We start from the raw sequence: 25,171 nt of genomic DNA on the forward strand, positions 1-25,171 counted from the left end.
CTTGAAGGTCAGCATCAGAAAGGGTAGTTTGACATGACAATAGAGCTGGTCTGACATTAGAGTTTAGCTGAGATTTGACACATGCACATATCTGTTGAGCTTCCATTTAGGCCAGCGCTGTGATATTAGGACACCGTATGAGTGCTTGTAGCAGTGGCCTGGACGTTGTCTCCCTTCTGTTGCTTGTCCTATTAGGAGTAGCTGCTTTATTCCCAGATACTTCCACAGTGGAAAAAGAACACGCCTCGCCATGAGTCCCAATTACACCTAATGATGGCGAAAGGATGGAGCACATGCAGATTGTGCCGCAGTTCCTTTGTCACGCCAGGCACAAGGCATGATCATTTATCACACCAGTCATATCCTGCACTCCTCCCTGAGCACAGACAATGAATCCCAGCACATCATCCATGCTGTTATTTGTGTTTAACTGCCAGGAAAAGGAAAATAAAAGCCCAGTTACAAGGCGTTGCAAGAACACGGCTGTATCCTGTGAGCAAACGTTAGAGTCTTCACCATCAGGGAGGAAATGCTGCCATCCTCCTCAGAATAGATCTGTCCCAACAAAGTCTCCACACACGAGCAAGCTGCCTTAACCCTCGTGTTAAGATAATTTTGTTTGTAATCAATTTGGGCTTTGAAATCCAAATGAGATGACTGTAAGGTCTGTGTGTTACATGTCGGGAGGCGGTGGAGAGCTTAGTGTGAGATTTGGGAGGTGCTGTTTTAGTGTGCGTGCTGCCGCAGCAGAGAGGTGGCTCAGTGCTTGTCAGTGGCTTTCTCCTAATCCAGGCCTGATCTTTGTGTTTGATCCGCAGCATGGTCCTGAGACAGCATGAGCAGCAGCTATTGCTGTAATTTAAAGTCAATATTGTACTCATGATCCCTCTCCCCGGGCTAACAGAACAGCCTCTCACTGCGATGGAGAAAGTCATCTCTGCTGCTTAGAGGGAATCCTCAGCTTGAGTAGTTCTCGTCTCTCGGATTCTCAGATGAAACCTGGCCAGAGGGTTGTGTTCCTGGAAAGAGAAAGACAGCGAGTTTGGGATTATATTTGCTGTTTTTTGAGCTTTGTTGGTGTCCTGTGTGTTTCCTGAATGCTGACATGCCTTCTAAGTGCTCACCTCAACACAAAAGATATTGAACTAAAGCTTAAAATATTATTTGACTATCAGTCTCCATTTAAAAGTGTGAGTGTCTGGAGTCTAATATGTCATAATCTTTAAAAAAACCAAAATGTGAATACAAAAATTACGTGTTCACTAAATATATATTTTTCAATAGAAAACATTCCAACAGTTCATAAAAAGTTACTGTTTGTGACCATTCCTACAAACCCTATCAGAAATTGTTATTGACTCCAGGATCCAGCTAACAAGCCCACAGTGACATCAATAGCTTTGATGATTCATTCAGAAGCGCTTTAATAGATCTAAGATTAGAAATGTGGGGTCTGATCCACAAATCTCCTCCCATGTTATTACACTCAGAGCTAAGATGTTTATCCTGTGTGAATGACATGAGATATATAAGGGTGGCTCAAGGGCCCATTAAATCCATATATGTCATGATCTGCAATGTGTTACACTAAAACTTTCAGCAAAATGTGTTGCTGACAAACACTTTGACTGGGCGTAGCTGTAAATTTAAAAGCCAGGGTCACTGAACTCCCTATAGATAGAGGTGAAATGTCAAAAATTGATTCCTTTAGTGGCCACAATTTGTTTTGATATAGTGCGAACCTTTTATTGTGGTGCTGTTTTAATGTTTAGTGTTTAGGTTTTGGTTTCAAAATGTTGCTGAACTCCCTGAGTAGCTTGTTCAAGCAGAGAGGAGGAAGTGACCAATTATTTAGATTTTCTGGCAGTCTAAATTCATTTTTATAAAGGTTAAAGGGCCTTGTCCTAAAGGAATACACCAAGCTGATGTTGATTAAATGGTCGGTGCATTCTTGTGCTCCATGCATGCTGCACACACTTTAGAGATAGTGACTATAAATGTGTACGATATTTTGGCAGTGAAAGCTTCCAGTAGAGTGATATTATTTCAATTCTACTCAATACAATCAATTTGTTTTACAAAATTTTTTCTCAATTCTTAGCGCTTTTAAGAGAAACACTTAAATAATCTAATCTTTTTAACTACATCTTTATTTTCACAGTGAATATGATTAGTTACACTGGAAACTGTACACTGCTAAATAACAAACGACCAAAAAGTTTTTAGAATATACAAATGACTTCCCCACAAGATTAAAAACACAAACAACTTTTAAAATACTGAACTATTACATATAACTATTGCATTAACTAACATCCATATTAAGTACAGAGAAGCATTTAACATAAATATATATATTAAAGAGTCAGCATGGAGCAAAACTGGAAACAATTCTGGTTAGGGTCTATAGTGTGTTCCTGTCACTCATACTAGTCAGACAACCTTTCCCAAAACTTGCTTAAATAAGCTAATTTTAACAACAATCAAGATGCACACATGAACACAACATGTGTGGTACCAGCTGTATCAATAATCAATACATTCAGTTCTGCCCCTCTGCTCATTGCCGCAGATAAACAGCTAGAAACTGCTATCTTCTGAAAGACCAGTAATGCTGCAGTATTTAGAGTGTTCATTTCATACATGTTACTTTAAAAACAAAAATAATTGTTAAATACTTTAGAGCTTGAAAAATAAGTGATGTGAAACAGTAAGAGAATGCAAAAATGATCATATTCTCAGATCACACTCAACCTTCATTCAATTCGACCAACACCATTTAATCACATATGAGTATCAAGCCCTTTATGAACAGTTGGTTTTATATTATAGTCATGGAAACCTGTACTGGGCTACAGGACTGCTCATTCTGTCGATTCTGAAGGAATTCTTGAAATTTCTTGTATGGCGGCATTTTCCTCCTGTAATTACATACGGAAGCATCTTTAGTGAACAGTGCTGACACCCCAGGGTGCACCTAGTCCTACAAAATATTCTCCTATTCCCTGACCATACAAAGCTAATTATCAGTGCTAATGACTCCAACAAAAAAGCTGCTCTCACTATCACAGATCTACCTCCATGTTTAAGTATTTGCGGATGCTAACATCTTTTGAATATCTCTATAAACCTGAAGCAGCCTGGCCAGATCTGCCAACTTTATGGTGCACATAAGGCTCTGTGCAATTATAATTTTGTTGCAATGGTGTCACAGAGATCTTGATTTTAATTTAAGCATTTTTATTATTGCCTATACATCCCTGTCAGTAATTTAATGTGTACTTTTCCTCCTGGATGAAGCAGTTTTAACACATTTCATCATGATTTCTGTGACTATTTACCTTGCTAGGGGCACTTTAAATTATTTCATCCACCTTCTGTACAGGGGTAACCTATGGCTCCTCCTCAATGGTGATTTAATTTAATCACCCATTTAGCCCTGAACTAGATCTCCCCCTCTTATTTAAATCAACACTAAGCTAAATCCAGGACCACGTCTATGAAAACCAATTGGAGATACTGCAGCACCAGGTTTAATCCATATCTAAGGCTGCAGACATACACCAGTGGCCCACTTATAACTTAAATGACTAGTTTAGTTAACCTTCCTGTTTAAAGTCTAACATATTGTTATGACAGCAGTAGTGCACTGCATAATTTTCATGGCATTAGCATCAGTCATCGGCCCGCCTGCTATAAATACACCTGACAGCAGAACTGTTTCGGAAGTGTTCTTTGCAGGATAGTGCACAGGACTCGAGAGGTGAGGTACTTTGATAGTACAGCTCATGAAATATTTGCTGACTTCTATCACCTATGGGACTACTGTTCTGATGGAGCCAATGATATGTGCCCCCATTAGTCTCTAAGGAGTTTTCCTAGCCCACTTTCACCCGATCCATGCCAATTAAGTAGCAGAATTATGTATATTAGTTGGAGTCACTTGTACTTCCATGCAAAGGAATGCATATAGGGAAGGATGACAGAGGGATACCGTTGAATAATTAGAGTGAATTTTCAGAGCCCTGGAAACTCAATCATGTGCTGCCATATGCTAACTATTTTTAACCTATTCTTCCCTCCTCTTCTCTGCTGTCTTCTGCTTTTTTCTTCACATACTCCACTGCAGAAATGAAGAACAAACTGTCTCACTGCTGTTACTCTGCCCAAAGTAACTGTTAAAAGTTCACATGACAACTAAGGAGGTTGCTCCTTAACCACTTCAACAAAAGCTAAAAATGCAAAAGTCATAACCAACACCATCTTAAAACCAGCTTGTTTTATTTATTTGAGAGCTGCACATTATGAAAACAACTTTAATTCTCATGTCTAATTCTCATTTTCCCTTCATCAATGATAAACAAGTAAACGGATCCCAAAAGCTACGCATGAAAAAACATTAATTGAGCTCCTCAGAGTTTCTGTAAACTCATTATGTCATGCTTGGTTTGCCATCCATACAATGCTCGCAGCACTGGCTCTTGGTCTTCTTTATGGAGCCGGGTAGTTTGTGGAAATATGGAGTGTCACAACCAGACTCCTCATCCTCACAGACACTTCCCACAGTCATCAGTATTCTAATGACTCACCGCCGCCATCCCAGGGTGTTTATTTTTAGAGATAGAGAGATTGATGAGATGCTCATATCATCCTTAACCACCAACTAATTAACTAATTAGGACATCCAAATGAAGACTTGCTCTGGATAATGCAGCGTGGCTTTGGCATGGGCAAACAGCTCTTGATTCTAAATGCTTGACTCTGCCGAGGGGGGTTCAGCATCACGGTGTCTTGCTTGAGCTTGATTTTTACCTTATTGGTGTTAAATAGTTAAGTTACATTACTGATGAAGGCAGGTATTGATCAGCTAAAAGTATGCCGCATTGGACGACCACGGCAGCAGCAGCGACACTGATGGTATCCATCTTTTATATTCATGTATTCATGTACTAATCAGAGCCTGTTTTCCTCTGTACTGGTTCTCACACAGGTGTTCATGATGAGGCCTCATGATAGATCAATGAGGTGTCATCATCCCTCCTACCCCTTCATAGTCCGAAGCGTACCCTTATTTGTCTAAGATTCCCAATGATTTTCAATCACGCTCCACTTAGGCTGACTTTGAACTTTGAACTCACCTGCTCCTGGGGTGAAAGGCCTTGAAGACTTGGCATGGCAAAGATTTCACTGTCTGTGTTATAATTAGTTTTTTACCATTGACTCTTTGGCCCTTTCACCTTGTTCTCAGCATGTTTAGTTTCTCTCTGGTCCGAACTGTATCATTATCCATCTATTTGCACTGATTGTTAGCCCACCAGGCGTGATGTGTCAGCATTCTGTGGACTTTAATTGGGAAGAGATATGGATGACGGCTTATTGCTGTTGTAAGTCAGCTCCTTGAAAAGGCTAACGTGTAGCCGAGCTACTGTATGAGCCATCTGACTATCCAAGGGTCTCCTGATTATGATTGAAATGATGCATTTTTTTTTACCTCATTCTCAGCTCGTTTTGTAAAGCAATTGCTTTTGACGCCAACATTCAAGGGTTTAATCCCTCATGGCTCCACTTTAAAGGTTAATAATCCTTTTAATTAAAGGATAAGCCTGGTATTGAACACAAAATGTAATCACCAAAGGATTACTAGAGAGATGAACATAGCCATAGCAATTAGTCCAATAATTAAGGTTTTAGGGCTGGACAGAGATGAGAGAGCTCTTGTGATGTGTCATAAAATTCATTTAGAGTTGTTAGGGCAGTGTGAATGTGTTTGGTTGCAGCTTTACAGCAGCACGCCTGCATGTGCACTCTGGGTGGTGGTGAAACATGGCGTCCCAGCGGATTGAGCCGCAACAGCTGTTCTTGCTTGAGCTTGGTGTTTCGCACAATATGATCGCTCCATCAGCAAACCTGCTCTCTAAACAGCCACATCTGCATTCATCAAACACACTTATCAATAAACAGGGAAGAGCAACAATAAACGATCTCTGAGAGGGAACAAAACGGCAAGCCTGGAAGAGAGTGTCAGCCGTACACTTTAATCACTGATGTTGTTAATCAATAAAACAACTTCATATATTTTAATTAAAGTTTTATTTGCCGCAAATGTTTCCTGAATCTGTCTGCATGTTTGTTTTTTTCCGTTAATGGAACCAGTTGGTGCTGGGGAATTGGGGTGGCAGCTGCTGATGACCAGTCACGATAGGGCGCTTGTGTTTGTAATTGCATTTTGTCACCTACAGAGGGTGTTAAGAGTCCTTGTTAAAAGCTGGGGGAAAAATCACAGTAACAATTATTGTAGAGCAAATTACCAGGTAGGCAATATCTAAGCTGTCAGGAAAGGTTAGGAGAAATGAGAGGAAGAAGATGGACTATTCAGACATTCATCATGGCCATAGTTGCCACTTCCAAATTGAAAATTGGAGGGAAAGCGTCCTTCATTTTCTCAAAATCTGAATGAGTTATACTGATTATTGCTGTGATTGACAGAAAGGCCTGGATAAATAAATAGGATGGTAATTCATCCCTGTGCTCGTGTCTTAGATCTATTCCACATATCAGTTCTCAGTGTTTTGGCGTAAACAATACATGATGAACAGGATGTGGCCACTTGTGTGTCAGAATCAGACTGTCTGCATGAACATGTATGTGAACAAGCGCATTATAGATGCACATGAACATGTATTAATAGATGTAATCTGGCCTGGGATGGTGTTGGGAGGATTTCTTCATTGGCACTGGCTGCAGTGGTACCATTGCACAGTGTTGCCACCTGAGAGTTTCACTCCACCATCTGTCTCTTTCAACTCTGTATATTACATTTACACCACACGCTTGGAAATGTAGCTCCTCGTTTTAATGGGAATGTGAGGCAACCGTAAAATAAATATTCTCTCTTTCCTCTGGCAACCAGGGTGTTGCTGGAGCCAAAAGCATCGTCCGGGTTCATTTTCAACAGCATTGTCCTTTGAATTCCATTTATGGCGCGCTATAAATTGAATTATTGAAAAGCTATTGTTTGTTGCATGAAATCAGTGAAGCAGTAAAGGGGTTAAAGTCAAAGAGTCATAAAAACAATAAGCAAGGGTGTGAAAAAAATCTACTCCAATCAGGATTGGGTCAATATTTAGCCCCTCACCATATCACAGGATTTAATAGGACATGCTCCATGTGTATTTATAGATTGCAGACATCTGCTGAAAATGGGGAAAAGGTTTAAGCATTATTGATTCTGGATTTTAAAAGTTTTACTCAGTAACACATAGGTGACTTTCGTACATATGATATACTGTATTTTGGGACATGATCTAGTTTGGTAGAAAAACTAGGCCTGAGTCTGAGAAACTTGTGAAAGTCCTGTGGGTACAGTGGGCCGATCGAGTTTTACCTGCTTTTGTCAGTTTGAGGTTTGAGTAAGTAAACTATTTCTCGCTAATACTAAAACATATTATAACACACTGCCTACACAATATTTGTACACTTTACTACTTCATTCAATATTCAACTTCCAAGAAACATTTCACATAGCTTACCCCCCACCCCCTCCTCATCATGTCTCTGTTAAGCCATTTGCAAGCTGTGACCATTGTTGATTCAAGGTGAGACCCGATATAACTGCTATACAGGCCTGTGTTTTTATTGTTGTTATTTTCAAGAATGGGCCCATTTTGTCATTTAATTGAGGCTCATGGGCTTGGCTGTGGAACAGCACACATGGGAATAAGACGTCAAGCGGCTGAATTTCCACAGCCATTAACTGTTCCACACTCAATTAGAATGCATAGGATCCTGACATTTCATAACTTATGGGTCTCCAGGCTGATATAACCCCCCCTCCTGCTATAAAAGAAGCCACGTTCTGAAGACACAGAGCCAGATACTTACATCCTCTTTTAGATTTAAGTCATCACTTTGTGAAATTTTGCAGTGCAGCATCAAGGCTGGATAAAAGGCACGTTTGGTGTGATAAAAACCTTCCAGGGGCTCCGTGTTATTGCTGCTTTTTTGTGTCAGCATGGCGTAAACATAGCATCCTGCTCTGCACAGGGGATGCCTCAGATTACTCTTTAGAAGCTACGTGTTCGCCAACTATCAATTAAATTCAGTTCCATAGCAGCATTCTCATATTTCTATGTGTAATAAATCATGTTTGCAGACTAGAAATAACTAGAATGTAGCATGCATGTATGACACAATTGTAATAGAACATAAATATGAAACATGAACAGTGGCAAATGAAGCCACTTAATAAAGTAGGATTTGTTATTCTGCTGTGAGCCATCCTGGGAAAGGTGATCCTGACAATCAGAATTATGATGATAGAAATGTACTTTGATTGCTATTTAATTTTCTTTGGTGATCTCTCGCCACCACTATAACTCAGTTTGAAAACAGACAGGTCCTATTTGCCAGGTAATTAATAACAGGCCGCTGAGACAAGATTTAGCTATTATTTCTAATATGTTGTGTGATTGTAAAAAGCACCTTTTCCAACAGTACGAGTGCATTCATTTGTATCTTGTTATTTTGTAAATGCTTTTCCAGAGCTTTAATTTATACAAAGTGATAGCGAATTTTCAGCACAACTATCAGTAATCTAATTTAAAAAGAAACTGCTACAATCTGAAGGGTTACCAATTAATTCAAATTGATTGCCTGTATAATTTAGCATATTACAAAGAGAAATATTAAGCTTTCATTATGCTGGGCATGACGGTTTGCTCCTTTGAGTTTTTCCGACTTATTTTTCATGATAACACTTTCACATAATAAACCTGATCTTTAATCACTCAAATCATGAATACCTGCAAATAACATAGAGGTGATGAGTTTTAAGAGAGTCACTCCTAACCATAAAGTACCTTGCTTGGATTAGAACCAGAGCAGAGAAATTGAAGTCAGAGGTTGGGTAACACATCACACTTTCTTTGAGTTCTCCGTTGGTGGCAAACCAATAAACTTAAAATAGGTGAGGGCCCATGCCACGAAGAACAAAGCGCCATCAGCCGTGCCTTCAAGGTGGAGCCTCCTATAGGTCACCGCTGCCGTGACTCCTGACAATATGACAGATTAACGACAACAGGTTGAGCCCTGCACTTTCGGCCGCCCACAATCTCAATTATGTCTGTCTTAATGTACACTGAACAGCCACAATCGCAGGGCCATGGACAGGGTAAACACACTTGCAGGAAGCAGACTAGTGACAGGATAATAAAGTGCCATGATTGATTCAGCTTGCTGTGTGCCAGATTGGTTTATTGTGTGGGAGGAGTGGTACCAGATTGTGTAGGTTTCCGTGGTGAGCTATCTGTTGTCTTGGTTTGAGAGCAGAGCTGAGAGTGGCTGAGGGATTATATGTAAATGTGATGATCTTTGTGACTGCTGTCCCGTTGTTTTTTCACTAAACCTAAAGGTCTACATCCTCATCATATATATATTTTGTGACCAATACTCTCACAGTGGTGAAGTAAGTATTCAATACTTTTACTTAAGTAAATGCAACAATACACCAAACTGTTAGACACCCACTGAAAATGTTACTTTTTAGTAAAAGTCCATCAGTATTACTAGCAAAATGTGCTTAAAATATCTTAAGGAAAAGTATTCAGTGCAGGGGGAAAAATGGCCTATGTGAGTGTTATAGTACTAAATATCAAATTATTGGATTATTATTGCTGATGTTAGTGTATAAGTAGCATTTGTATGTTGTGGTTCTTTGAGTTGGAGCTAATTTGAATAAGTTTATACACTATTAGGTAGTTTAAACTGTAAAAATGTTACATGATCTTCATGTTTTGTGCATAACAATTCTTAATCGACAAAGTAAAGTAGTAAATACACCTGTCAGATAAATGTAAAGGAGTTAAGGTTACAATATTTCTCCCTGAAATGTAGCAGAGTAGAACAAAGTAGCATCAAGTAGAAAAGTAGTTCTATGTATCTAAGTAATCTTTTTATTGATTCTGCTCTTTGTTTACTTCTTTAATTGGTTTGTATGATGCCAAAATTCATTATGTTCTGAAAAGAGTTTTAAAAAATCTGTGCTACCTTGCTGATAAGTCACCAGCAGCGACTGTCTGTCTGTTCTTGTGAATTGGAAAGAGAGTTAATGCATATTAATGGGGCCTATAAAAGCAACTAATTGAGCATTCCGGATCTTGCTGAGTTGGGCATCTGTGAGTGACATTGTGCAGCTCCAGGACCTTAACCAGACTGCCTGTATTAGCTCTCTGAACTGGGATGTAGGTCAGGCCATTAAAAGCAGGAAGGGCTCTTTCACTAAATATTGTTGTGACAGCCCCATATTTGACAACCTGATCGGTGAGCCGTGCACAGGCAGCGGGTTGCAGCAGCCGTGCAGTGAACAGCTCTAAGTAAGGAGATGTTGTGTAATGGATTGCCTCTCCAAAAAAGTTAATTCTAGTTTAAAGCAATTTAATTGAGCACAATAAAAAGCAGCCATATGCGTCTCATAAAGAATCAACAGCGTTCCATATGAGTGCTAAATAAACATGCCTTGAATATCAGCTTATGTTGTAACAGGTTTCACATTCAGTGTTTGTAATGTAATTTTGTTAATGATTGAAAACAAAGCTCACATTTATTTTTTGCTTGTACACTACATTTTTATTTATTTTATTTTTTTTTTGTGGGGGGGGGGGTATTTAAATTGGTTGAAGAGTGACATACAGTATAGATGGGAAATAATACATGTTATTATTAAATGTTATCATTATTTTAAAATACAGATTTGACTTGTTGTACAAAAGAACAAAAAGTTCTGACAGCCTCCAAATTCAAGTATACACATGATCAGCTGTTACTCTTCACACATATGGCTGAAATAAGCTAAACTAGACAGAACACCACACTAAACACCATCTAAAACAGTAAGTAGTAGGGCAATAATATTTCAATAGGGGGCAGCACACTGCCATTACAGATTGGCCTTTAAATCATATTTAATTGCTCTTTTGTGTAGTAGACTGTAACTGCAGTTTGACTGGAGCTTGAAATGCACTGTTCTTCTAATCTACAATACAGTGTGCACCATATACTGTCTGTCTATCAAATCCGTTCTCCATATGCCGTCCTTAACAACCTTCTGTCTGCTAAAACTAACATGCATATCTTTGTTAGGTGTTGTAAAAAAAAAAAAAAACTGACAACAGCACATCCTAGTAATGGAGCACAGTATGAGGTCAAGCAGATTCCTCTAAAGTGGCCCTGCTTGTTTTCTTATTCTGTCATCAGCTTTCGCTGGCTTTTACTAAAGTGTCATAAGCCATTTGATTGTAAATCTTAGTGACCTTGAAGTCACTAGAGAAAGTGCAGATCCGTAAACCAATCATCGCACGGCTGCCCCTGTCAGCCACGCTCCTGTTCACACAGTCACTGCCTGAATTTCCTGATGTTAAACAGAGGAAGGAAAGAGGAATAAAGCTCAGTTCATGCCAGTGTTTGTGAGAACACAATGTCAGTTTTTTTTTGTTTTTTTAAGCACAATTTAATAATAATACATTTTATTTAAGGCGCCTTTCAGGACACTCAAGGTCACCTTACAATAGAGATAAACAACGATTAAAAGAGCAAAAGGACACAACAATACAATTTGGGCATTATAGTACTCCTGATAAGGAATTATTTAATACAAATCTGTTCACTTGAGTATTTCAAAGCATATAGGGCATCCAGTGGATAAAGAGGGGCTGCAGATTTATCTAAAAAGTCAGAATAAAGAATAATAATACTGCAACTCTCAGCATTTCTTCTCCACTTCCAGCTGCTCTGCTCACCAGCAGTACAAAGATCAGTGTTATTATGGATTTGTTGAAAAATCAATTTTGTGAATGCTAATGTCCTTTAAATCATTCAGAGATGAAGAACACGCAGTGCATTTCTAGGGGATGATTTCGTGAGGTAAGAAGGAAGAGAGAAGTGCCTGTCGACTCCTAGTGTGGATTATTGGACCGACGGCTTGAAGGCTGTCGACACACTAAATGAAAAGGGTTCTCAGGTTCTCTGTGTGACCCACAGACACTAAAGAATTATGTTTTTCTTTAGACTTGTAAAAGCTGAATCTTCGCAGAGCTTTAGTTTGTGTACGGCTCCATAAAACAAGTACCTGGATGTAGTTTCAATTTAAGTTGATATTATGATTTATTTTACTAAGATCTTTTACAAAGAAAGAAAACATTACTTAATACCATCATCATAAGACAATTTCGTTTTGTTTTACAGTATTAGAAAAGGATGCAAATTGCACCCACAAGTTTTAAGTCCACTGTACATATCTTGGTTTGTTATAACGATTAAAGTGATGGTTCGGAGTAATTTCGACCTAGCGTCATATGCACTATGAGGTCTATCTAAACACCACCTCAGCCGTTAATTTTCATTTGGTTGGAAAATAGTGGAGTTAGAGCCATCAGCCAAATGGCTTAGTACAGGCGCTAACGGGACCACTAGTGTATCTCGTAAGTTACCCCACTAATAATGCCTGGATTGTTATCAAACTTCTGTAACATCGTCAAAATATCGCACAATCACTGAAATACCTTGTGGTCTCGCGAGACACCCGCACAGCACATCTAAAGATCTGTGCATGATCGCACGATATTTCAACGATGTTTACAGCTTTAGCTGTAGCCGCAGAGTAAAAGCCATCAGGTAAGTGTTTCTTTTAATAAACTCCTGGTGTACTTACAAACTTTCCAATGCATCGATTTATGAGTAAAGACCCTATTTATACTACTGTAGAAGTTTGATAACAATCCAGGCATTATTAGTGGGGTAATTTACAAGATACACTGGTGGTCCTGTTAGCGCCTGTACTAAGCCATTCGGCTGATGGCTCTAACCCGACCAAATGAAAAAGAACGGCTGAGGTGGTGTTTAGATAGACCTCATGGTGCATATGACGCTAGGTTGAAATTACGCCGAACCATCACTTTAAGTACTGCCATTAATTGGCAGAGCACCAAAAAGTCACCTCTGAATCTACTATGATATATATTCAAGTGTGGGCTCAAACTTTTAACTCTCATAAGAACCACAACTACCACTGCATCAACAGTCTGGTTTTTGTTGTGGGAAGGTTGTGTGTTAACCAGGATTTGTTCATCCATGAAGCTAAAAATGTAGCCGCTGGATCCACTGGAGCTAAAGAAAAGATTGTTTAAGTTCTAACTAATTTATATACAGCTCTTATTATGGATAGGATGGTTTCCAGAACTATGCATAAAACCACTGGAATGAACTGCAAACCAAACTGATGCCAGTGACACTCATTCGTTTGATGGATTTTAAATTCTATGTTTAATTGGTGTGTCTGTGTCTGTTTTGTGTCAGTGAATTGTCTTGTGGTGATGCTGCATATATTTAATTTGAGACTTTCTGAATAATTGAATCTGAACCGACTAAATAAGTAAATGGAAAGATCAAAAGATGGCCAATTTTGCTGGCATGCATGCAAAGATAGAATATCGAAATTGACAACTGCAACTACAAAAAAAAAGAATAATGTGGATAACAATAATGTCCCATTGTTCAGTCCTTGACATTTATCTTTCTAAAAACAATTAACAACAAGTGTTTTAACCTTGTAGTTAGCATCATTTTCCTGATTTATCTTCTCTGCTAACAGATTCAGACAAGTTTCAATCTATTATACAGATGACTTGTAATATAAACCAACCAGATGTTTCCATTAGAGGCTTTGTGGTTTAATCTATTATTTGCTTCAATTAATACCTAAAAAAGAAGTGACTTCATGAAGTACGGGAGAGTAAGAAATCAGAGGTATAACACAGATGAACTGCAGCCCTACAGGCTATGTATCCCTGGTCTTGACAAAGAAAAGAGCCTCAGTAGTTTCGTGCAGCATCCAGGGATGGAGATTAGCATGGAGCCATCAGCAGCGCTGCAGTCCCTCCCTACCCTGCTTCTGCTGTCAGACCGCCTCCTCCCTGCTTGTCAGGAGCTCCGACGAGGAGCTGTAAAAACCTTTTCCCCTCTCCTTAACAACTGCAAAACAACACGCACACACCCCGGCTGAGGTGCCTGCTTTTCTGAGGCCTCTGACAGGACGTGCTGCAGGCACAAATTGTAATTCATAAAGGTTAAGGGGGTCAATGCCTTTTATTACCAGTCTGAGTGCATCCAGCTTGATGGGGCGGGCATGCAAATGGAATGTCTCAGAGTGTTCTATGCAGGAACTCAGACAGCGAGTGCGTGCGTCCTCTGAATGGGAGGAAGTAAAAGGTGGGTAAAGGGGGGTGGTGGTGCGTGAGATCGGCTGCTCTCTCCACCTTCCACAGCCATGTAGGACCACACAGCCGCTGCCCGATTAATTACACAGTATGACATTGACCCCAGGTAGTTAACGGCCACTTTGATATGTGCTGTCTTGCAATTAATTCATTGTAAATCTTCATGTTTTATCATATGGTTAGCTCTGACCTATAAGTGGCTGCTTTACTTGGGCTTTACACTACATTTCTACATTGTAGATTTGAATTTACACAAATATAATATTAGCGGCACACATTTAAAGAGAGTTATGTCACATTTGCTTTGCTTTTGCTTCTGCATGAATGTAATTAAAAAGATGATTAAGAAGTTTAGAAATGAGGTACAGTTATGAGATAAAAGTATTCTACCTATCTATAGAATGATTATTTATGTGTTTTGTGAAGAAGAAAAATCTGTATTGTTCTGATTAATCAGTCAGTGAATATTAAAACAATGTAGTGAGAAATCTGCTTCTCATTTCTTTTGTGGAGTTACCATGACCCCTGCAACAAAAGGCAGCAAGCACATTAGACCTTATTGCACCCTCTACTGGTGTTCTACAGGAATTACCTTTTTGTTGCAACCTGTTTGCAAGTGATGCTCCAGCTGTTTAGAGTACCAGTCAAAATTTTGGACACTCCTATCTCAGGTGTGTCCAAACATTTGACTTGTACAGTGAGTCTCAGGCTGTGCATGAATTTTGCAATAACACGAATGTGACCGAATCAGACAATAATTACATTTCACAAGACACAGTCTAAACAGATTATATTGATTTTTTTATGATGCAAATGTTTGGTTTTTGATCATTTTTAGGTTATTGTTAACACATTATTATAAATGTGAACAAGGGATATGGGCCTTTGAAAGGAAACTATACGCAACCCCGTGAAGTGAAGAAGCTCAAATATAGAACAGATTGTGTTCATGGAAAAGAACACGATGGAAAAGAATAGAATAGACACAACAAAATAGAATAGAACAGATCAGGATAGAATAACACAGAATAGAACATGACAACAAAACATAGGAGAATAGAAAAGAGCACAGTTAAACAAAACAGGATACAATATTTCCAAACACATAGAATTGGAGCAGGTTAGAACAAAACAGATCATGATGAAGTAGAACAGAACAGAACAGAATAGTACAGAACATTATAGAATATGACAGACCAGAGCAAAAATAGTAGAATAGAACATAACATGATAGAATACAACATAATACAATACAACATAAGAGAATACTAGAGAGTTAAACAGAATAGGATAGAATATGTCCAAATTTGAATAGAATCAGACTGGAATTGAGCAAAAAAGAACATGACAATAAAAAACACAACAAATAATAAATGGATAAAACAGAACATGATAATATAGGACAGAATAAAACTGAACAGCTCTTCAACATTTCTGGGACATTTTTGATCTACCAGCTGATTCTACTCAATGCTCATGAGGTCAGGAATCTCTGGCTTCATGTTCGCTGTAAAACTGAAAAGATCATACCTGAGGAGCCACTGGGAAATTCTTCCCTTAAAGCCAGCATGCAGCAAAGACAGACTCCCTGTGCTCATTACCTTTCCATCACAGACCAGCTGCTGTGGAGTCATTCATCACGATTACAAATCCGCCTGGTGTCGGTAGCCTACAGCTCCACCATCAGCCTGCAAGATGCACAGACAGGGCCCTGAGCCATCAGTCCCTCTGGACAGAGTGTTAAATTCACACCACAACAGGTGATGGTAGTGGACAGCAGCAGGAAGCTTTGTAACAGTGAGGGAGAAAACTAATGCTGTCTGCAACCATAAGATCTAGACTAATAAAAAAGGGTTATTACATGCTGTGTATTTGCTATACAGTCCTTATTAGCATTTAAAATTTGATGTTTTAAAGCAATGCTATCATCTTCATTAGTCTATGTCAAATAATTCTCCCAATAAGGAAAGCGCTTTTTATTTCCTGGAAGCGGTGACACTGTGATCCTTGCTGTCCCTGTGCACAACTCAAAGAAGTAAAGGAAAGGGAAGCATGTGGTCTTTCATAAACTTTGTTTTTGTTAAATCTCATTAAAATTGCCATTATTTCCTAATGAAATGAAATGGTGCAGAAAGATCTCCTTCAAATGTAAGTGTAAGTGTCCTTTCAGTGTAAGTGATAGGAGCCAAAATTCACAGTGTCCACACAGTCATTTAGTGCAAAAATGCATTTAAAAGTTTATCTGAAGCTTACATGAGGCGTCAGCAGTCTGAGTTAATCATATGAAGTGGATATAACTTTTACAGTCTTTTTAGCATCAAATTCCATCTTTGTGTTTCCTCAGACAGTGGTTCCTTGCTGAGCTGCGGTAGAAGTATACTAACAGAAAAAGTACACTAAAAGACTTTAATGTTGAAAGATACCTACTTGATTTGATTAATTTATCAGAAGCTTCATATTAGCTTCAGACACACTTTTAAATAGATTTTTGTACAGAAGGAGGACAGTGGATTTTGTCCCTGATCACTTACATTGTAAGTGTATTATGAAGGCATCTTCTAATGGTCAGAATGAACAAAAGGAATGATTACAGCAAGAAAAACAAAACCTGTTTCAATGTTCATTTGGGTACCTGAGTGTTATTTCAAGACAGACCTGGACAATTCTCTAAATATCCATTATTTCCTGGTTTTCCATAATATACAGGAATGTTACAGCCAAGAATGTGCAGTTGTGAAGGTGATGTGTGAAGAGACCCCTCTTTTACACAGTTAGGAAGATCTAATGTTTCTGAGTAGCAACATATCTTAATCTTAATGCTGAGATGACAACTTCAACAAAAGATTTTATCAGTTCTTTTGTACAGAAATAATTATAATTTTAAATATTGAACTTCTCTACAGGCATCCTTATGCTTAAGAGAAACAAGACAATAGATTATTCCCATGCCATTGCTAATTAGAATGTTTAGATATTTAGCATTAATAGTTATTAAGTTTTCTTCATAATGTGTATCATTAATATCATACATTCTGCATTTGGTTGTTCCAGGTCTTAATTAAAGTTGTGATGTATTCAAACCCAAGACTTGACATATTTAAAATCTTTGGAAACTTTGGGGTCCCCACTAGAATTTCTACAAACAGAGACTGGGCAAAGTGAGCAACTGCCCTCACAGTCCCACAACACTAAGGGCCCCAGATTCATTGTGCATCATTATTTGTTGTGAAATAATACCCCGGTCAGAGCAGTTGTTCTCTTGCTTATTACTTAATACTGTACTACTGCTTGTTACTATGTTGGACACAGGGTTACAGCTGTGTCTCACTGTTAGCAGAAGCTGCAGTCACCAGTGTATTTAAACAGAAATACACTGAATGATTGCCAGAGGGTTTAGTTTGTTTTACCTTTTTCTCTCCATATGAATGCTCCCTCTCTCGATCACCCAGTTATGCAGTTTTTCTAGATGATCAGTATCAGTGAATTAATTTCCATTCCAGTTATCACCGGTCCATCAAAATAGTTTTATATTAAAGTGCAGACTATTACCACCAGGGATCAATAGGTGCTAACATATTTTTACCCAAAGGCCCCTAGTGGGTGACTGGTCATGAACCGATCTATTTTATTATTAACTCTTCCACTTATTGTGTGATTGCTCCAGGTACAGAACACTTTGTTCTTCTCACTTTTTTATTATTGTGTGATTGCTGAAATCAATCAGGGCTGTGCTCCTCATAACTCTGCCCTGTAAAGTTGGTTAACATCATCATTATGTACCATTATGCAGGGCGACTCCAGTGCCCTTTTTAAAAGAATGTCAGAGCTGCAATCCTTATGTGTTATGCAATTAAAAAACTAATTATAAAAATCTGATCTTATCTTCTGAGCTTACTGTTACTGCTGTGCCACATGTCAAACATACAAATAATATGAGCTATCATAAAGGGGTGAACCAGTTTCTCCTTGCAGAAATAGTAACGTTTTGCCTAAAGATAGCAATTTACCCAGGTAGTCCAGTGGTTTATGATAATGCCTAATAAATGTCCCTTTTTGAAAGTTATGGGTTTGATCCCTGTTAAGGGCAGCACTTAGTGGAGTTGAAGATGACACAAACCCAGACAAAAATTAATGTGCTTCCCATCCCCTGATGGAGGCTGATTGAACACTATCAACACTGGCTCTGTCTCACAAACACACATAAACAATACATACAAAACAGTATTACATACTGCAGAAACATATGCATAAGATATAGATCGATAGATACTTTTGTTGTCATACACATTAAAAAAACCTTTGCCTCCAAATGAAATTGTCTAGAAACCATGTGAGCTTATCTGAATGTGTCACATGATGTAGATAGATATGCAGATTAAAAAAGAGTAATCTTTTGTCATCAGGTAGTATATCCACATAATCCAGTGTTTAAGGATGTTGCTACTTTAGTGCCCCTTTTAGATCCAAAGGTTATGAGTTCAGTCCCAGTTAAGGGTGGCACTAAGTATAGTCAGTAGAAGATGACAAAAATGCAATTGCTTACAGTTGCTCCCAATCTCCTGATTGAGACTGAGGCATTGTGCCATTTTTCCATTATGTGTCTTTTTAGACATGTCAGAGTCAGGTGGTTTTCACCCATAGGTGGCATAACAATGTTAAAAGAAATGGAGCAGCAGCAGCAGCTGATGTCACAAGTTCTTGGCAGTGGTCCTGGCACTCCACCACTTCTGCCCCTATCTACAACCCATGTTTTATCTTCTGGAATGAGCATGCCTCCCTCACCTGGCTGCTCAGCTTTAAGGAGCCTAGCAGACCAGGTGGGCAGTGTATCAGGGGGTGGACTGCAGACACTATCAAAGCCAGGAAGAGTGCAACCATATCTTCTACCTAATGGCTAAGACCCTGAACAGACAATGCCAGTGGTTCTACTAAGCAGGTTGCACACAGGACACTGAACTGTTTGTGCACTTCTGTGATGCCTGCACTGTCCGTAAAGGACTGACCAGATGCTGCTGTGCCCCACTGCAGCAGTACCAAGCGGGGGCTCATGGTGCAGGTCAGGGTGGACATTCTCAGGCAATTCTCTACCAACAATTCCAGGAACTGCTATGTTGTTGTGGCCACAGACTACTTGACTTAGTGACCTGAGTTGTGTGCTGTACCTGAGTGCAATAACAACAGCTGAGCAGCTTCCGTTGCGGGGCTCCAGGAGAACACCCCTCCATAGTAAGAATGATTGAATGCTCACCACCCATCTAGCGATTGTTATCTCACAACACCAGTGCGATTTGGACCACCACATGCCCATGGTGCTGTGGGTGTACCAGTCAGCAGTGCAGGAGAGTACCAGATGTATACCAGCTGCTATTATGTTTGGACGGAAGCTGAGGACACCTTTGACCCCCAGCACCGAACTGCCCCAGGGGCTTTGGCTTGAGTACCTGCCGGACCTCCGTCATCTCTTGGATGAAGCAAATTACTTTGCTAGACAGTACCAGGTGGATGTATGGGGACGGCGGAAAGTGGACATTCAATACCTGCTGTCTCTCCTTTTTGGCAGGAGAGAAGATGTGGGTCTACTGTCAAGCCAGAATGAAGGGCACCTCACCTAAACTCACCACCCAGTTGATGGGCCCTTGTGAAGTGTGAAGCAGTTGTCTGTATAACAGGTGAAGTTGTGTGTTCCGGTGGCAGATGATGGAGACTGTTTGGCAACCTACTGCCACAGCAAGCCATCCCATCTCACCCAATACCACTCCACTGACAACCCCACCACAGATTGTTATGGATGGGGAGGATAATGAGGACAGGCAGGGAGCAGAGACCCCACAGCCTCAGATGTAGCAGAGGCAGCCTCCTTATCGAAATGCAGACTTTTTGTTAAAGACCGTGTAAAGTGAATTCAGACTTTTTCTTCTAAACACATTAAATAGGTCATAAATGTATTTCTAAAAAAGGTGTGAAAAGCATTTCAACCATTTAGATTTGAATTGTGGAGCTAGGCTTCACAAACTGTGTTTCAAGATTTCAGTGTTCAGGATTTAGTGGGTGGGTCTGACTGGCATAAACCCGCCCCTGCTGCTGTAGAGGTATAAATACATTCAGCGCACACTACTTCTACTGCAGTCTACAGTTAGCCAGTTAGCTGAGTTAGCCGCTGGGCTAGCAGCTGAGTTAGCAGCAGAAAGCTCTCAGACATAGCGTCCATGTTTCGAGTAGAGGTGGTGACTTTGATTGACAAGTGACACTTGGTAGGGGGAGGGGTTTCAGCGAACTCGGCGGGCACGCCCACAGTGTTTGGGAGCAGAGAAAGAGGCTGATTTTTACATAACTTTGAAGCCTAATTTCACAGGGTGGTTAACATTGGCAGGGTGGTTAACAACACAATTTTCTGTGGTATGTCTAACTCAGAACATATATTTATTCTTACTTTACACAGACTTTAAACAGATTAGTTGTTAGGCAAACCACTGGTGGGGGCAGTGCAGCAATGGCTTTCTAATCATGCCTAGTGCTGGACTGAGTAGTTTGTTAAGTTTGCTTTTTTATAACCAAAATGGAAATGTTACATTTTGTTAATGTCTGTAACAGAGTTTGGTGGTTTATATTTTATTAATATTGGAGCTCAACATTTTAAAGAAAGTGGAGCTGCTTGTGGATTTTTGAGGGAATGCAGCCCCACCCACTGCCATCACTATGTGTGACTCCCCAGTCGACACTGTGGACTCCTTATGCTTTCTGGGCACCATCATCAGCCAGGACTTTAAATGGGAGCAGAAAGTCAGCTCCCTCACTAAGAAAGCTATAAGCAGGGGATGTATTTACTGTGTCAGCTGAAGAAGTTCAACCTGCCAAAGTCAGTGATGGTGCACTTCTACACCAACATCATCGAGTTCATCCTCACCTCCTCCATCACCATCTGGCACACTTCTGCAACTGCCAAGTACAAGGGCAGACTGTAGCATATCATCCACTGTGCCAAAAAGGTGATCGCCTGCAATCCGCTGTCCCTCCTAGACCTACATGCCTTCACGACACTGAGGCAAGCAGTGTTCAACGGAGGCTGACCCCTTCCACCCTGGACATAAACTTCTTGAAATGCTCCCCTCCAGCAAGAGGCTGAGGTCTGTCAAGACCAAAACATCACACCACAAAAATAGTTTCTTCCCACCTGCCACTGTCCTTAGATCCCACTGACACATGCTCTATCCCCCGTCATGGACATTACACTCTATATTAATGTAATAATCTCTTCTGTGATCTTTGATGGTGGCACACTACATTAACACAACTTTTATTATTATTATTATTATTAGTAGTAGTAGAAGTATTAGTATCATGAAAATTATTAATAACTTTATTTAACTTACCATTTACCATTAATTTAACTTATTCATTATTACTCCTGGTCAATGTTTTACACATTACATCTCACTATTCTATTTAATATTTGAAATTTAAATCTGTAGCAGCTCTTTTCACCTAGAATACATTTTACATATATTTTTTCTTTTGCTTTAAAAATAAATAAATAAAGTATTAGTTTAACTTGTGTATATTTTGACCTGATTTAAAAACTAATTCTGGTTGTTTTTTTTAAATAAAGTTTCTGTGAAATGACCTTCCGCTGTCATCATCCGGGCCAGTCTACATTCATCACATTGCGCATGCGCATTCGTTCACTGTGGTTCGACCTCTGCAGTCGGTGAGTATACTAGGAGACATCTTTCTCTACAAATCCTTTTTCATCCTCTGTTAAACTTCATTTTGGCAGCGCGTAAGTGAAGGCAGCATGGAGAATGGATGTTAATGTACATGTGAATGACTTTATTTTCTATGTGGAGCGTTTTAACACCCGTTTGACCTTAATTTTGTGTGGTCTTCCCTCCGCAGAGAGAGACCCGGGCTTCAACCAGAATTGACCGAACCGGTTAAAACTACCTAAAGTAGAAAATGTACGCCTGTGCAAAGTTCGTCTCCACGCCGGCTCTGGTGAGTGGACTTCTTACTGCTGTTTCTGTGCTGTGAATTTTAGTCCTGCTCTCTTAAAATCTTCGTTAAATCCGAGTGGGCCTCTGGTTGAACTTGACTGCTGCTGACTGGCAAGGGTATCTGCAGACTAGGCCTACGGGCTACCCAGCTAATGCTAAAGCACACACGAACATGCAGGCATTTTTACGCTGGTATTGCAGCTCTACTGAAAATGTACATGATGCATTTAAGGTGTCTTAAATAAGCTGCCGGTGTGCCATTGTTGTAGCTCCTGCAGGACATTTCCAATGATAGCCATTAGTTAAGGTCATTGCAAGTGTCTGTTAGCCGATGTTAATACTCAGTTCTGTACTTACTCTCGTGCAGGCCTGTGCAATTAATACAGACATTATTATTAAGCTTATCAGGGTATTGGTAGTGTCTTAATACATGCAGGCTGGGCTCTCAGTCATTTTCCAAGGTCATATTTCTTAACAACTAGATGTGCTCATTAGTAATCTTATCAGGGTAATCTGTAGCTTGCGGGTACTGCATAGTATTAAATGAAACCTTTTAGCTAATTTCAAGTGAGTTTTGACAGTAGTCACAGTCTATGCCACAGGTCACAATGTATACACTGCAGTGAATGACAGTGAGTGATTGTCAAAGAGACTCTGAAGGTGTCTTTCACCTGCTCTTGTGTGTGCAGCCTTTTGCTTGAAGATGATTGATTTCCTTTATTCGGTAAATTAAAATACAAGTGCTAAAACTCATCAAGATGTCAAAATATAGTTACATGATTTATTTCCATTGCAGTCCTGAAGCCTAAACTAGAAGGCAGGCAGGAAAAGGGAGTGTCATCTGTATGCTTCTTGTATCCATTTGTACACAACTACATCTAATAACAATTAATTGTTATTTTGTAATTGTTGCAAACAATAAGTTAGATGTTTATATTGAGCTTGTGTCTCATAGGGAGCTAAATCTGTACTGCTTTTGTCTGTTCTGTCACTGCAGGTCCGTGCTGGTTCCCGGGCTCTTTACAGACCCCTGTCTGCCTCTGTGCTGTCCAGGCCTGATGTCAAAACAGAGGTAAGAAGCCTTTCTTGTGGGACTGCACATGTCAACATACCGTTTTAGTTACCAGATTATTTAGATCTATGTTGGATAATTGGCACTATAGGCATATACACCATAGAATGTAAAATATAATGGCAAATATCCATAACATTTTAGACCCCAATTTGACATTTTCAAATTAGAAACAGAAAACAAACAAATCTAACCCTGTCTTGATTTCAAGAGTATGAAATTCAAGTAATGAATTTGAAATGAAGAAAAAGAAAATAAACTGATGTTTGGCGATTGTGTTTAAGTTTATTTGTCAGTGAAATAGTTTTTCAGCACTGTTTTGTGTGGAAGTTAATTGCATCGTTATGCTAATTGAGTGATTAAAAGGCGAATGTTCAGTCTTTGTTTGTTTTTTGTTACAGAACACTGTTGCTGTGATGCCACAGAGCCTCCTCACCCAGGTTGCACTGAGGAGTTTCCAGACCAGTGCTGTCAGCAGGGACATTGACACCGCTGCCAAGTTTATTGGTGCTGGAGCCGCCACAGTCGGAGTGGCTGGATCTGGTGCTGGAATTGGGACCGTGTTCGGCAGTCTCATCATTGGCTATGCTAGGTTCGCTTTAGTTTTGTCACAAAACCTGCATGTATATTGAAATATTTAAAAAATACTTGGGTTGACACACTTCTGGTGTTTTGCTCCTTTCATAAATGTACTGACAGTTTGCTTTTTTTTGCAGGAACCCATCTCTGAAGCAGCAGCTGTTCTCTTATGCCATCCTGGGATTTGCCCTGTCTGAAGCCATGGGACTGTTCTGTTTGATGGTCGCTTTCCTTATCCTGTTTGCTATGTAAAACTCTGCTGTCATACAATACTTTCATTACAGATGTGACTACATATTTTATTGTGGCTACCAAAATTGTTCCGTGTTGGTGTCATGGAAATGTACATTTTCAAGTCTTTCAGACACTGTCAATAGCAAAGCATGTATTGTACAAATGTAAGAAATTACGTGATTAAAATACATGTATTTGACTATTTAACAATGGCAGCAACTTTTATGTCTGGAATATCATGTTAGCACAACAGGAAGCAGTCGGTTTTCATGAATGTCATCTTTTCTGTGAAGCTGCGCAGACTTGCCATGAATCAGCCTTGATTTCTCAGACCATCACATGCAAGCTTTTTGGGGTCCACCTTAAGGAATTCCTGGTTCAGTTGCAGTTAAATAGTACTGTAATTAGGCAGCAAGTAAATTCTTGCTTTTGTAAATTGCGTTGAATAAATCTAGACAATTTAATTGAGCTAAAAAGAAATGAGTTTTGACTTTTTTGAATGTCATGAATCAAACTCCCTGCATGAATCAGAACTATGGCTATTTGGATTGGAATTAACTTGGTATAATCAATTAGACTGTAAATTGGTTAGTAAATAGATTTCTCAGTTTTCTATTTCAAGTTAAATATCTTTAGGTTTCCTTTTTTTAATTAATTTTTTAGACAAAATCCAGCCATTTTTGGTACATGTTGGAACTTGCAATAGTAACAGCCCTACACTTGCTCATTTAGAAGAAATTACAGAAATTTAAATAAACTAGTTAAGGGTGTTACAACACTTGTACTGGTTACATTTTTAAATTAACTGTAGTAGTTACTGAAATTATAAAAGGAAAACTTCAATGAATATTAAAGGTTAATATCTACAGCTCGTCATTCAGCAAATTCAAGGTGCACTAAACTGTATCAACAAGAATCATGATTGTGAAAGAACATTTAGTTGATACATATTTTAAAAATGGGGACTTTTCATAAAATTAGCTATGTATGTTTTTGTGGTTTGTCTCAAAGGATGGGTTCACAGTTTT

At 39.3% G+C, this 25,171-nt stretch overlaps 1 protein-coding gene across 2 annotated transcripts; it reads left to right on the forward strand.

The window, feature by feature from the left end:
• Positions 1-21,921: 21,921 nt before the first annotated feature.
• On the forward strand, positions 21,922-24,607 carry atp5mc3a (ATP synthase membrane subunit c locus 3a). Of its 2 annotated transcripts, none has more exons than XM_053328997.1 (5): positions 21,922-21,972; positions 22,161-22,259; positions 23,256-23,330; positions 23,732-23,922; positions 24,047-24,607. In XM_053328997.1, exons 2-5 carry the CDS (start codon positions 22,221-22,223, stop codon positions 24,159-24,161), a joined length of 420 nt encoding a protein of 139 aa, XP_053184972.1. In that variant the 5' UTR covers positions 21,922-21,972; positions 22,161-22,220; the 3' UTR covers positions 24,162-24,607. The 2 variants fall into 2 exon arrangements, with proteins under 2 accessions (XP_053184972.1, XP_053184973.1); XM_053328998.1 differs by having other exon boundaries at positions 21,950-22,044.
• The last annotated feature ends 564 nt before the right edge of the window (positions 24,608-25,171 follow it).

The sequence above is a fragment of the Scomber japonicus genome, chromosome 11, assembly GCF_027409825.1.
Source record: "Scomber japonicus isolate fScoJap1 chromosome 11, fScoJap1.pri, whole genome shotgun sequence".
Taxonomy (NCBI): domain Eukaryota; kingdom Metazoa; phylum Chordata; class Actinopteri; order Scombriformes; family Scombridae; genus Scomber; species Scomber japonicus.